Source organism: Hoplias malabaricus, chromosome 16, assembly GCF_029633855.1.
Source record: "Hoplias malabaricus isolate fHopMal1 chromosome 16, fHopMal1.hap1, whole genome shotgun sequence".
Taxonomy (NCBI): domain Eukaryota; kingdom Metazoa; phylum Chordata; class Actinopteri; order Characiformes; family Erythrinidae; genus Hoplias; species Hoplias malabaricus.
In genome coordinates this window covers 6,610,018-6,622,164 of record NC_089815.1, presented here as the reverse complement: position 1 = coordinate 6,622,164, position 12,147 = coordinate 6,610,018, and the positions used below count along the sequence as shown (strand labels likewise).

General features: G+C 44.2%; 1 protein-coding gene across 1 annotated transcript; it reads right to left on the bottom strand.

The window, feature by feature from the left end:
* Positions 1 to 4,378: 4,378 nt before the first annotated feature.
* Positions 4,379 to 11,405, bottom strand: fgf4 (fibroblast growth factor 4). The gene is made up of 3 exons (XM_066648018.1): positions 11,102 to 11,405; positions 7,301 to 7,404; positions 4,379 to 4,555 (listed from the first exon to the last, which is right to left on the bottom strand). Exons 1-3 carry the CDS (start codon positions 11,403 to 11,405, stop codon positions 4,379 to 4,381), a joined length of 585 nt encoding a protein of 194 aa, XP_066504115.1.
* Positions 11,406 to 12,147: the final 742 nt, after the last annotated feature.

The window sequence follows — 12,147 nt, the reverse complement described above, 5'->3', positions numbered from 1 at the left end:
AGCTTACACTTAAAGTAACGCCAGGTTTTATTTATACCTTAAAAATGCAGATTTAAAATCATTGTGATGCTTCACTGAGCTGTAATAGGGAGAACAGGGCCTCTGCCGTTGCCACTCCGGGCTCAGCACTGCAGAAACTTCACTATGTATCTTTTGGAGGAGGGTAGTAAAATCCCCTGCCCCACCCCCATTGATTTCAGGACAGTGCTGCAGAATGAATAACACTCAAAAAAGCCAAGTTTCCCCTAGAGTTGCTTTAAAGCCTAAAAAAGTATTTAATCCACATTTGATATAACTGTTATATTTAGAACTCATTACATAAAGTCTGGGAAAGGTCTTTTAGTCAAACATTTATGAATTCACCTTGACACCAGCCTACACCCACATCCTTGGCTTGTGGCTAAAGTTAGGCATGAAAAACAAAAGCACACAGCTCCTTTGTTTTTACTTGTAGCTTTATTAACTTCCACTTAAGTTAAGGGTAACCGTCATGTGCACAGCACATACATCACAATGTTTAACAGGACCTGTATAAAACTACAGACAATATTTGGCAAATGTCAACAAGAGTTCAGGGCTCAGACTCGGACTCGGTCTAATCCAACACGTAGCCGCTGAGACAGCCAGCGGAGAGGATGGGCAAACGACAATAAAAGGAATTGACAGAAAAATCACTGACAGTTTATTTCCACAACCTTTCATAGCTTAAAGTAAATCGTCAATCCTAAAATAGACAGGGACTCTGATAGTGGACGGACGGTGATGGATGATGGACTGGTGTTTGCTTTAATCGCTCTACCCTCGGACCACATGGTCACGCTTGCGGACAGTGCTCGATTTGGTTAAGCAAATCTGCTCCAGCCATCCATGTCAGTTCCACGTGGTGATGAGGGTCAGAGAAGTCATTTGCTTTCGGTGAGCGTTCAGCCAATTGTACACGGCAACATCTATGGTGATGCAAAGCAGCGCCATTTGGAAACATCTGCACACATCAACTGACCTACACTTTGTCCAGAAGTTTGTGAATTCAGCTTCTGTGTGGACACACAGTCGAATAATCTCATAGTAAAGCATGAGATGAAATGGAACGCTAGTCTAAGCCTAGCATCGGCTACAAGGGTTTAACTCAGCCCTGCTGTGGAACTCTGAATCTCTAGGGTCAGAACTTTTGGGAACAGTATCTGGCTTAACGCCATCAAATGCGCACAGTAATGTTCCACAAAGTAGTCTGAAGCCTTCCTTAACAGCCTTAAGTCCAGAAGTATTGTTTGTTACAGGTGTCCACAACACAAACCTTTGGTCATCGAGTGTACATCAGTAATGCTTTGTCCAGGATTGGCAATATGGAAAAATGCCAATTCAATATGGCGTATTTGGGCCTAATACTGTACATGACTTTTGCCGTACTGACCTCTGATGCCGACCCATGGTCTTGGGACTTGACCTTTGAGACCTCCCTGGAAAGGATGACTCCAATTACCATTCACATTTAATCCTGACCATCCACCCACCTCTACACCTCCATCACTGGACGCTATATGGCTTGACCCAATAGATGCAGATTGACATTGTTCAAATCATGTTCAACTCTAAATTTGTACCTCTAACAAACAATAACAAGAAGGAATGCTTGCTTTGAGATCAGATCTCTCCCAGATTCTAGTCTGGATGTTCCCCCGGGGAGTGTGGGTATGGGGTGGGGGTGGGGGTGAGTAAACCCACTTTGGCCTCCTGTTGACCAAAGTGAAGCATCAGCCTTACAAGCGGCTTCTCTGCGTTTTGCTTATCACACCGTATTATATTTACAAAAGATATCAACGAAAAAATATAGGGTTACTGCTGGAGCGTGTAGTGCAGTCTAACAGCTGTCTTCAAATATTTCCACCATGATTCTCCTTTCTAAAAGTAAATCGGGGTGGAGGGTGAGGGGGAGTGGTAAAGATAGCTCAAACGTGACAAGGCGCAACTAGGGCGCGCAGCAAGCCTGCTGCATGAGGGCAAGCAACGGAAAGACATTCGCCGTCAGCAAGACTGAGAATAGGAGACTGTCTGTCGACAACATTATGAGGTAGAGAACGAATAGAAGGGAGATAGGGAACTGGGCAAGTCTTAAGCCAGCCAAGAAAATCTGTCAAGCTTGCTGGGGAATGCGGTTCTGACTTGTCTATGTGACTTTCTTGTTGTGATTGGGAGCTGGTTAGAGAATGTCCAACGTTATTCCAGCCACCATCTTCAAGACGTAGAACAAATGAACTCAGGTAGTGGACGGTACCTCCAAATACTGGCCTTCTTTGAGTAGAGGTTTGGAAATGGTTGAGGTAACACAGCACACTCTTAAAAAAAGTATTGATTATAGCCAATTGTTGGTTCTAGAACCATGGGTTGTGGTCCTTCACATTGTGAAACTGGTGTTCAGCTTGGCCTGTATGGTTTCCTCATAGAATCATCTTGTAAATGGTTCTTTTTGGTGTCCTACAAAACCATACCCATCACATTCTCCATTAGTCTGAAGAACAACTTCGCCAAACAAAAAAACTGTTCTATTCAGACCTTCTGGTTCTAAAGGGACTATAGGGTTTAGTCAAGAACCATCTCTTTTAAGAGTGTAGCATCATATCCCAGTGGGGTTTACTTATTCAAAAGTGAGTCTTCCTTTTCCCACCCACATAAATAGCTTTTCATATCATTTCGTCTGGTGGCCTGTTTTGCAGAGTACCACCTATCTCCTTCTTCTCAGAAAATAAAAAGTGTCAATAGCTTAAAGTATGTCCACAGAGCTTGGTTAAGCCACACGAATACTGATGCTGGACGAGGCAAGGTTGTCCCACAAAACCCCTCTAGGAGGCTGGGTACCAGAGAGAAGACAAATCAAACCCAAACTCATTAAAAATTTGCTCAGGTTCACTGTTGATTTTCGCTCTTCAGTTCTTAAGCCATGTTTGACTTCACTGACCACTGTAGGGGCTAATGTGTGCCCGACCAGATCGGACAAAGATGGACTAGGAAAAGTTCAGAGTTCAACCTCCAACACCTCCACCCCCTCACAACTAAGATACCCCACCCCACCCCCCAGAAGAGCTAAAAACAGACTGAGGGGTAGGACTTCACTGAGAGTAAAGCGATACTACTTCAGTGGGAGCCCAGCGGCGCACAAAAGAGGCCACAGCACACAATCGCTCCAGTGCGCTGCACCAGTGGGATCGGTTTCACGAGCTACACTGCAAAACGTTAGATCTTATTCAGTGGACATGTCTTAAATCTAGTCCGTGTGTGCAATATTTCACATGCTGAGAAGATGAGTAAGAATATTATGAAATCTTTCAACTCATATCTGCACTCTTTGAGTAGTTCTGAGGGATTTTATCTGGAGTCATACTCCATTGGAGAATTGGCCCCTGGACCAAATTGGTCCAGTGCTCTGCCAATAAACACAAATTTCACTAATAAAAGCTCTGAAAAAACATGGTTTTAGAGGCCACTTGTTAAAATGTAATAAAATAAACAATTTCTAGAATAAAGTCGGAATATTTAGAGATTAAAGTCACAATACGATTCAATTTTGAGATAAATTTGAGATTTTCATTTAAAGGAACAGGAGCTGAAACTGGTCGTTCTAAACTGGCCTGTGGGGTTTGACCTTTGTGGGATTTTGACTCTCACATGAATTGAATGTTTCATTAAGAGCCCAGGACTGTGTTCCCTTGTGTAAAAAAGGGTATAATATGTCCCCATTAATAATGTCGTAATATTAAGAGGAAAAAATGACAATATTACAACATTAATGGCTACATTTGACAGTTTTTTTGAAATATTAACTTATTCTGGGAATCTTTTTACATTTTAACAAGTGGCCCCATAATTAATACAAGACAATTAACATCTACAGGAAGGTGGTACCTCACATAATATCCGTACAAACATCTCATTATGAGAAAAGTGCAATATATAAACTAGATTTAAGCGGACTCACTGGCTACTATTTAGGGCAGTGTACCGACTTCAAACTAAGACTTCCAATCTCATTTTTCCCAGGAACAAGGAAAAATACAAAAACAAAGAACCAACAGAAACAGTGCAAAATCCAAACGAAACCAACCAAACAACAATGAAAACACATCTTGTACATTGTAGGAATTCCACGTATGAAACACTTGGTAGCAGCAGGAAGGATTAAATAAACAACACATGAGGAAATAAATTAATAACCGTGCTCTCCGCGCTTATGAAGAGGCCGTGTTTACAGGAAATACAAAAGAGATGAACAGTTATAAATATTCTGATATTTACAGGTGAGAAGACGACACTCTTGTCCTCGTGGGTCAGCTCTGCAGAAAGTGCATCGTCCTCGGGCTCGGCTGCCGGGCCTGGGCCGGCTCCTTCAGATCCTCGGCAAGAAATGTGTCACCGTCATAGCTGTGGACACTCGGTTGCCTTTTTTGGTGCGTCCAGCCTTGCTCAGTCCGATGTACATTCCCGGGTACACCACGGACTCATACGCGTTGTAGTTGTTGGCCAGGAGCTTTTCTTTGAACTTGCATTCATTGGTGAACTGCACCTGAGGAGGAGAGGAGGGTTAAAGACGCTGGACACTGCATCGCAACTCTGGGCACTGTGGCCCAACCACTGACCCTCTACTGCAGAGGACCATTCATAAGACAAGAAAAGAGTGCACGAGTAAGTGAGTGAGTGAGTGAGTGAGTGAGTGAGTGAGTGAGTGAACAAGCTGAGCAGGATGTGTATGCAACTGAGTGAATGAGTGAGGAATGTTGTGAATGGGTGTTTTGTGAGCATGCGAGTGAGTGAGTGAGTGAGTGATTGAGTGAGTGAGTGAGTGAGTGAGTGAACAAGCTGACCAGGACGTGTATGCAACTGAGTGAATGAGTGAGGAATGTTGTGAATGGGTGTTTTGTGAGCATGCGAGTGAGTGAGTGAGTGAGTGAGTGAGTGAACAAGCTGACCAGGATGTGTATGCAGCTGAGTGAATGAGTGAGGAATGTTGTGAATGGGTGTTTTTTGAGCATGCAAGTGAGTGGGTGAGTGAGTGAGTGAGTGAACAAGCTGAGCAGTTTGTGTGTGCAGCTGAGTGAATGAGTGAGGAATGTTGTGAATGAGTGTTTTGTGAGCATGCGAATGAGTGAGTGAGTGAACAAGCCGAGCAGGATGTGTATGCAGCTGAGTGAATAAGTGAGGAATGTTGTGATTGAATGTTTTGTGAGCATGCGATTGGTTGAGTGAATGAGTGAGTGAGTGAGTGAGTGAACAAGCTGAGCAGGATGTGTATGCAGCTGAGTGAATGAGTGAGGAATGTTGTGAATGAATGTTTTGTGTGCATGCGATTGGGTGAGTGAATGAGTGAGTGTGTGAATGAGTGAGTGATGGGATGAGTGTCTTCTGAGTATGTCAAGGAATTAGTGAGTGAGGGATTGAGTGAGTGAGCTGGTTGTGCGAGCAGACGTGAGTAGGAGTGAGAGAGTGAGTGTTATGTGAGTGAATGAGTGAGTGAGTGAGTCCTCAAATGTCAACATTTTAAATCAACATTCTGTTCATTGTGTGTACTCTACTGGACAGGTATGAAACTCCTCTGGGATCCTATTTTGAACTGAGTGGTGGAGAGAGGAAGGAAGTCAGGTCAGTGTCACTCACGGCTATTACAGATCGATGATTTGACCCGGTCCACTTTCCTGACCTGGGCCCATTTAAACACCAACACAATGTGCAGAGATCACAGCTATTGTGCTCTTCAGATTTACCTATGTAACAGAATTGCACAATCTGAGGTTCAGCAGGAAGTCCCAGGGAGACCTTGGGCTAGACTCCCAATGCTATGTCAGTGAACTACAGTAGTATGTAGGCAAACATGGGCACTTTGTGTAGACTTATTTAGTGTTTTGAGTTGCACCATGGTCCTAGAGGAATGCCTTCTTACTACACTGTCCATTGTCACTCCCCACAGAAAGACATGTATCTCCATTTTTGTCAAATTTAAGTTTACTGCATGATATGGCTGACATGACAAAACAATCCTTTTGACTCGACAAGGATAAGACTTCCCAGTCCAGCTCTCCGCTCTTAAAAATGGTGGTTCTACAAAGGTTCTTTAGGAAAGAAAATGGTTCCTAAACCCTAAACACACTTCTGCATAATTAAAAGGTTCTTAGCCTCATAAAGTGCTTTAGATGGTTCTATATAGCACCATCTGGCACCAAAAAGGGTTCTTTATTGTTATGATCTCAAGCTTGAAACAATAGAGGAACTGTTTTCGGTGCCCTTTAGAACCCTTATCTAAAAGGGGCTATATAGAACCATCTAAACCACATTCTTCATCAATCTGAAGAACACTTGCAAATCAAGTGTTCAGGGTTTTATACAGCACTGTTTTCTTTAGTAAAGAACCCTTCTAGAACCATCATAATTAAGTGTGTACTCCTGCACTCCTCAGGTGAGATGACCTGATACAATTATCAGCTCTGGCCAAGCTCCCCTTCAGCAGAACCAGGCGTGTTCACTCCTCAAACTCAAACGGATGGGCCTGGACGTCTACTTCTCACTCTTGGCCACAAAGTACAGGTGCCAAAATTTGGTTTTCTTGAGGAATGGCACACCCAAACCAGTCTAGGTTCCATTAAGAACCTTTCATCTGACTGCTTTCTGTTGAGATCTTTAAAGAAACATCTACCTGATGGTTCAACAGAGTAGTCCCAGTCTTAATCCTAGACCCCAGTCCCCTTGGACTTTAACAAAATAAGCAATGCATAATTCCTACTTTTGATGGTGGACCATGGTCCTGGAGAACATCCCCATGACTTTAAGTTATATCAAGGACTGACAAAAAGAACACACCACTTGACTACACTTCACTTAAGGGGTTGAAACAGGGAGGACACTGGACTGCAGGGCTGGACCACTCCAGTAGCACACGCACACACTCAGCCTGGGTGGTCCCTTTTTGCCCGTTCATCTTCACCCATGGACAGTAGGTGCATGTGTTGGCTGGCAATGCTAAGAATGGAATGCAGAGGGTGAGTGATGTAGTGCGCCACCGTCCCTGGCTTCATCCGGCGCGCTATGAAAACTCCACTAGGCACAAGCCAGCGCAACAATGCACCAAGGAGAAGGCTTGGGTGGGAAACAGTGAGGGGGGAGGGTAGGGAGGTGGGGTAGGGAAGAGGAGAAGGGCTAAAAAGGGGGGATGGGGAGGGAGAGGAGACGTTTACAGCTGCGGCGCAGGGCGATATGTCATCGGGCTCTGATAAGAAAATCTCCAAGCGGAAACCTGCCGTAAATCAGCTCATGCACTCACAGATCCATAGAGCTTCCCCTTGCCGTTCATGGCCACGAATAGCTCGCTCCGGACGCCAAACAGTGTCACGACTCCCCTCTCCACCGGAGATATCTCCAGAAGACCTGCAAGCCACAACAAAGAATACACATGACCTTGGGCCCTTCATATCTCTCAGGCCACTGCTCAGGATGACGGCGTTTCTGAAGTGTTTACATTTAGATTCTGGAGTGGCCTGAGAAGGAAACGACACCTTCCGCCCACAAAGCATTTCCCAAATACTGGTCTTGCTCCCAACACTGTAAAATCCCCAATGCAGAGTCTACGTCTAAACTGCTTTCAATCTCAATGGTCCTTGACCTGACCGTATGTCTTTATACGGTCCTAGTAGGTCCTAGACCTGCTATTGTAACGTGTACAGGTACATTGTCATTGATAACAATACATTATACAGTGTTATACACTCTTAAAACAAGAGTACTTTTTTCAAGGGTACTTTGTTCTAAGGGTTCTAGTGTTTTGGTTTATGATAACCATTGGAATACCTAAATGACTCCGGGTCAGATCTTTCTGTAAATGGTTATGTAGAGCTCCATAAAGGTTCTGCTGTTCTTACAAAGTTAAACTTGTGACAATGGCAGAGCCTTATATGGCACTCTATAGAAACCCTATCAAATGTTGCAATATTGAACCATTTGTAACAAATGTTCCATCAATCTGAAGAACACCTATTGTAATGAGAAACTGAGAAATGTGTTATTACTGTGGAGCGTGTAGGACATTTTTCAAAGTTCAAAGTGAATGAAAAGGTTTGAGGAAAGTTTCCAGGTTTGTTGGAAAATGTGTTATAAATGATTTTATCTTGAATCTTTGTAAGAAAGGTTCTACAAAGCAACAAACAGTTCTTCTGTTACAAGCTTGACATTTTTGGTGCTCCATAGAACAATTTAATACAAGGTTCTGTATAGAACCATTTACAGTACGTTACCATCAATTTGAAGAACACTTTCCTGATTCAAAGAGCCCTTCAAATATGCAATTTGTTCTTTTAGTGTTAATGGGTTTGTTTGTTTGTTTGTTTGTTTGTTTGTTTTTGTTGTTTTACTAAATAACACTTAAATACTGTTTTTGTAATGAGTTATAAGTTACAAAATGGTGCAATGAAAGTTGGGATCTTTAAGGATGTTACACAGTAGTTACACAGTAGTTGCGTAGTAGTTACATAGTCATAAAAGTATAATAGAAGTATAATATTAATTACGCTATTTATGTGCAGTTATTCAGCACTGATGATTCACAATTCTCCATCTACATCTCTGACATGGTTTGGCAAAACAATACGTATCACCCCCCGCCTACAAGGTCTTTGTCCAAATTCTACTAGGAGTTTGGCCTACTGTCCCTTTAATAGAGCTGCAGTGCGTCTTCAGAACCATGTCTCGTCCCCTTTATAGAGACGCTGTGCACTTACTGCGTACGTAATGAAAACGTATGTAATGTATCTCCCTTCAGTTTTATGTCATGCCTTAAAATAGTCAGAGGGGACACAAAACAACTCTTGGGAGCATATTGATTCTCCATCCACAAGTCTGGACATGCTGTTCCCTGACTGTCTCGGGCAACTACAAAAGCAGGACCATAATAAATAAATAAATAAATAAATAAATTGATGTATGCCCCATTGACGCTCATGTATACCCCTTGACTCTGGCAGGCTATTAATTAGGCATCCAAGGCCAAAGGGGGTTAATGAGCCATAACAGATGGGCTTATCTCTGGCCTAACTCAGGGACACAGCTTTAGCTATTGGCCTGGTTCCGACCCAGCTCACATTACACTCGTAGCTGTTGAGAGGGGTGTGGACAGCGTCAGTGGCCTTTTCAGTTGCCCCAGATGTTGAATGGATGATGAGAAATCTGTCAGTGGAGGCATTTTCTCACAGAAGAATGCTACCAAAGACATTAGGTCGTGACACTGATGACGAGCCTGAACTCAGAAAATCTCCGTGGGGGTGTTGTTGACCAGTGAATGCCCAGCGTTGAATGAAATCCTGCTGTGCTTAATACACACAGTGTTTATTGCAACCCAACTGGCCACAGGTCAAAACCAAGGGCTTAGGGCTCAGGCTTAGCTTTGTATAACAACAACGGGCTGGGTACTTCAACATGGGGTTTTAGCCTAGACTCGGACTACACTGCAGTGGCATTTAAAACTACGATGTACTGTTTTCTTGGACATGGCTTTTAGCCTAGTCTCTGACTGCATTGTAACGTCACATGTGACTGCTATAGACTGGTTACTTGGATATGGGGTTTTAGCCTAGTCTCAGATTACATTGTAATACCACATGTCACAGCTATGGACTGGTTTTCTAGGACATGGGGTTTTAGCCCAGTCTCTGACTACATTGTAATGGCACAATTAACAACTACAGACTGGTTTCTTGGACATAAGTTTTCAGCCTAGTCTCAGATTACACTGGAATGTCTTGTGGTGTTTTGGACACGAGGTTCCAGCCTAGACTCATTACACTGTAATGCCAGGCTAGCTGTTTTCTTTAACATGGGGATTAAGCCTAGTCTCAGGCAGCATTGTAATCGCATATATAACAACTATGGGCTGGTTCCTTGGGGTTTTAGATTTGTCTCAGATGACATCACAATGCCATTTGTATTTCCCCATTAAAACCCCTCATTGAGTTCAGGTTTAGAGGAATCACACATTGTGTTACCCTCCTCTAACACTCAGCAGTGGAGGGCCTTTGCACAAGTCAGAACACAATCCTCAAGACAACAGGACTGCTTTATAAACAGCATCAACAGTGTCCAGGGTTCATTCAATTGGCTGGATTTACAGACGATACCTCACTCTCTCTGATGTTGAACCAGTGTCCAATCTATACCTGTAGCTTGGGTTTCCAGGACAGGGATTGAGCCTAGTTTTGGTCTATGCTGCTTTTTCAAACTTCAACCAGCGTAAACAGTTCCTTTAAATCCAATCAGCTGTGGCCTGGGTTTGTGGTGGATTAGACTACACTGCAATGTTAATGACGTTATCTTACATCAACATAACACAGCTATCTCAGATTTGGAAGACATTAAGATGTTTTTAAGATGTTTGCACAGTTGAATTTTTGTGGTAGGAAATAGTTTTTACACTAATTTTTACATCAGGTAGCTCACTCTCCTGAGGCTGGACTAACCCTACTCTTAGCACTAGGCGTCCGAACCCACACCATGGCACTAACTCTAATCCTAATATAACCCTAAATCTTTTGGACTGAACTCCTCAGTGGAGACCAGTGTTGGACTAACTCCTGCGAAGTCCTGCGTACAAATTACGGTGTTGATTTCCAGACAGGGATTAAGTCTAGTCTTGGACTCTACAGCCTTTATTTTTAAGAAGGTGATGAGTATTTCTTTATCAGACGATCAGAAATGTCTTCCAGTGGTCATTTTAACCTCTTACTCCAACAAAGAAAAGCAGGGAAAGATTCATGACACTTTTTACCCTAGCACCTTTTGCTAATTGTTATCATTTATACAGTAGTTACATAGCTATTAGATAGGGACAGCTGAATTAAGGTTTACAAGGCAGTGAAATAGAAAGAAATTAAATTAATTTGAAACTAACCCTAACTTTAAGACTGAGAGTGACCAGTGAAAGGCGAAGTAGTTTTTAAATTAATATCACAGCATTGAGTGTGTCTCAAGAAGTCTTTGAGGATCAAACCAATAAACAACATCAAATAAAATGCACCCCCCAGGAATTCACAACAGATTTGAGTGTCCAGCTGTGTCCAGCTGTTTTAGTCATACTCACTGTATGAGTTCTCGCTGTGGACTCCGGTGATGGTGCCGTCCGGCAGCACTTGCAGGTGGAAGCCGATGCCCACGTTGCAGTAGAGCCGGCGCAGGCGCTTGATGCCGGTCAGGTAGTCGCTGTCCCGCGGGGACGCCTCTCGTTTCTCGCCAGGCACGCGCGCCACCGAGCGCGAGTACAGCGTCTCCCAGCGCCGCTGCGCGCTCATGAAGCGAGCGCCGCGCGCGCAGCCCGCCGCCGTCATCAGCGCGAGCAGCACCAGCAGCAGGAGCGCGCGCAGCAGTGGCGCCGCGCGCACGACCATGCTGCTGGGGACAACGGGGCGCGCGCCCAAGCCCTAACAAGACGGGAACGAGCTTCGCACGCGCGCTGGTTTTGTCCTGCTCGGGGTATTCAGGAATCAACGTCCGTCGACCCCCCTCCCCACCTTCCCCGTGTAGGTCCACACGGAACAACAACGCGCACAAAAATGCTCACGCGCACCGTAAGCTGCGTGGTGATTGTGTGTGGATATGTTCGTGTGAGTGTCCGTGTGTGTATGTGTTTGCGTGTCCGTAAATTGCACGCGTGTGTGTGACCAAAGTCGAGTCCAAGTTCGGTGAAGTCGCTCCTCTCGGCCATGCGCGCGCTATTTATACGCGCTCACAGGGTTACATCACGCGCTGCTGCTGCGCGTAGCATGGCCACGCGCCGGAGAGAGGACGGAGCCAGTTTGTGTGTGTGTGTGTGTGTGTGTGTGTATTTCATACTTTGTGGAGACTGAATGTCCCCAGTGGACACATTAGGACAATAGCAACAGCAACAAGTCTGTCTTTCTGTGTCTCTCCATCTCTCTGTCTTACTGTCTGTCTCTCATCTCTCTGTCTTACTGTCTATCTCTCTATCTCTCTGTCTTACTGTCTGCCTCTCCCTCTCTCTGTTTTACTGTCTGTCTCTCGATCTCTGTCTTACTGTCTGTCTCATATATTTCTGTCTTACTGTCTGTCTCTCATCTCTCTGTCTTACTGTCTGTCTCTCCATCTCTCTGTCTTACTGTCTATCTCTCC

What these genes read in the sequence shown, in the direction of transcription:
- fgf4 (XM_066648018.1), bottom strand. Translation starts at nt 11,405, where the DNA reads ATGGTCGTGCGCGCGGCGCCACTGCTGCGCGCGCTCCTGCTGCTGGTG. An exon ending in CCACAGCGAGAACTCATACA is followed by an intron (nt 7,405 to 11,101) that starts GTGAGTATGACT and finishes TGTGGCTTGCAG; the next exon opens with GTCTTCTGGAGATATCTCCG. An exon ending in AGGGGAAGCTCTATGGATCT is followed by an intron (nt 4,556 to 7,300) that starts GTGAGTGCATGA and finishes TCTCCTCCTCAG; the next exon opens with GTGCAGTTCACCAATGAATG.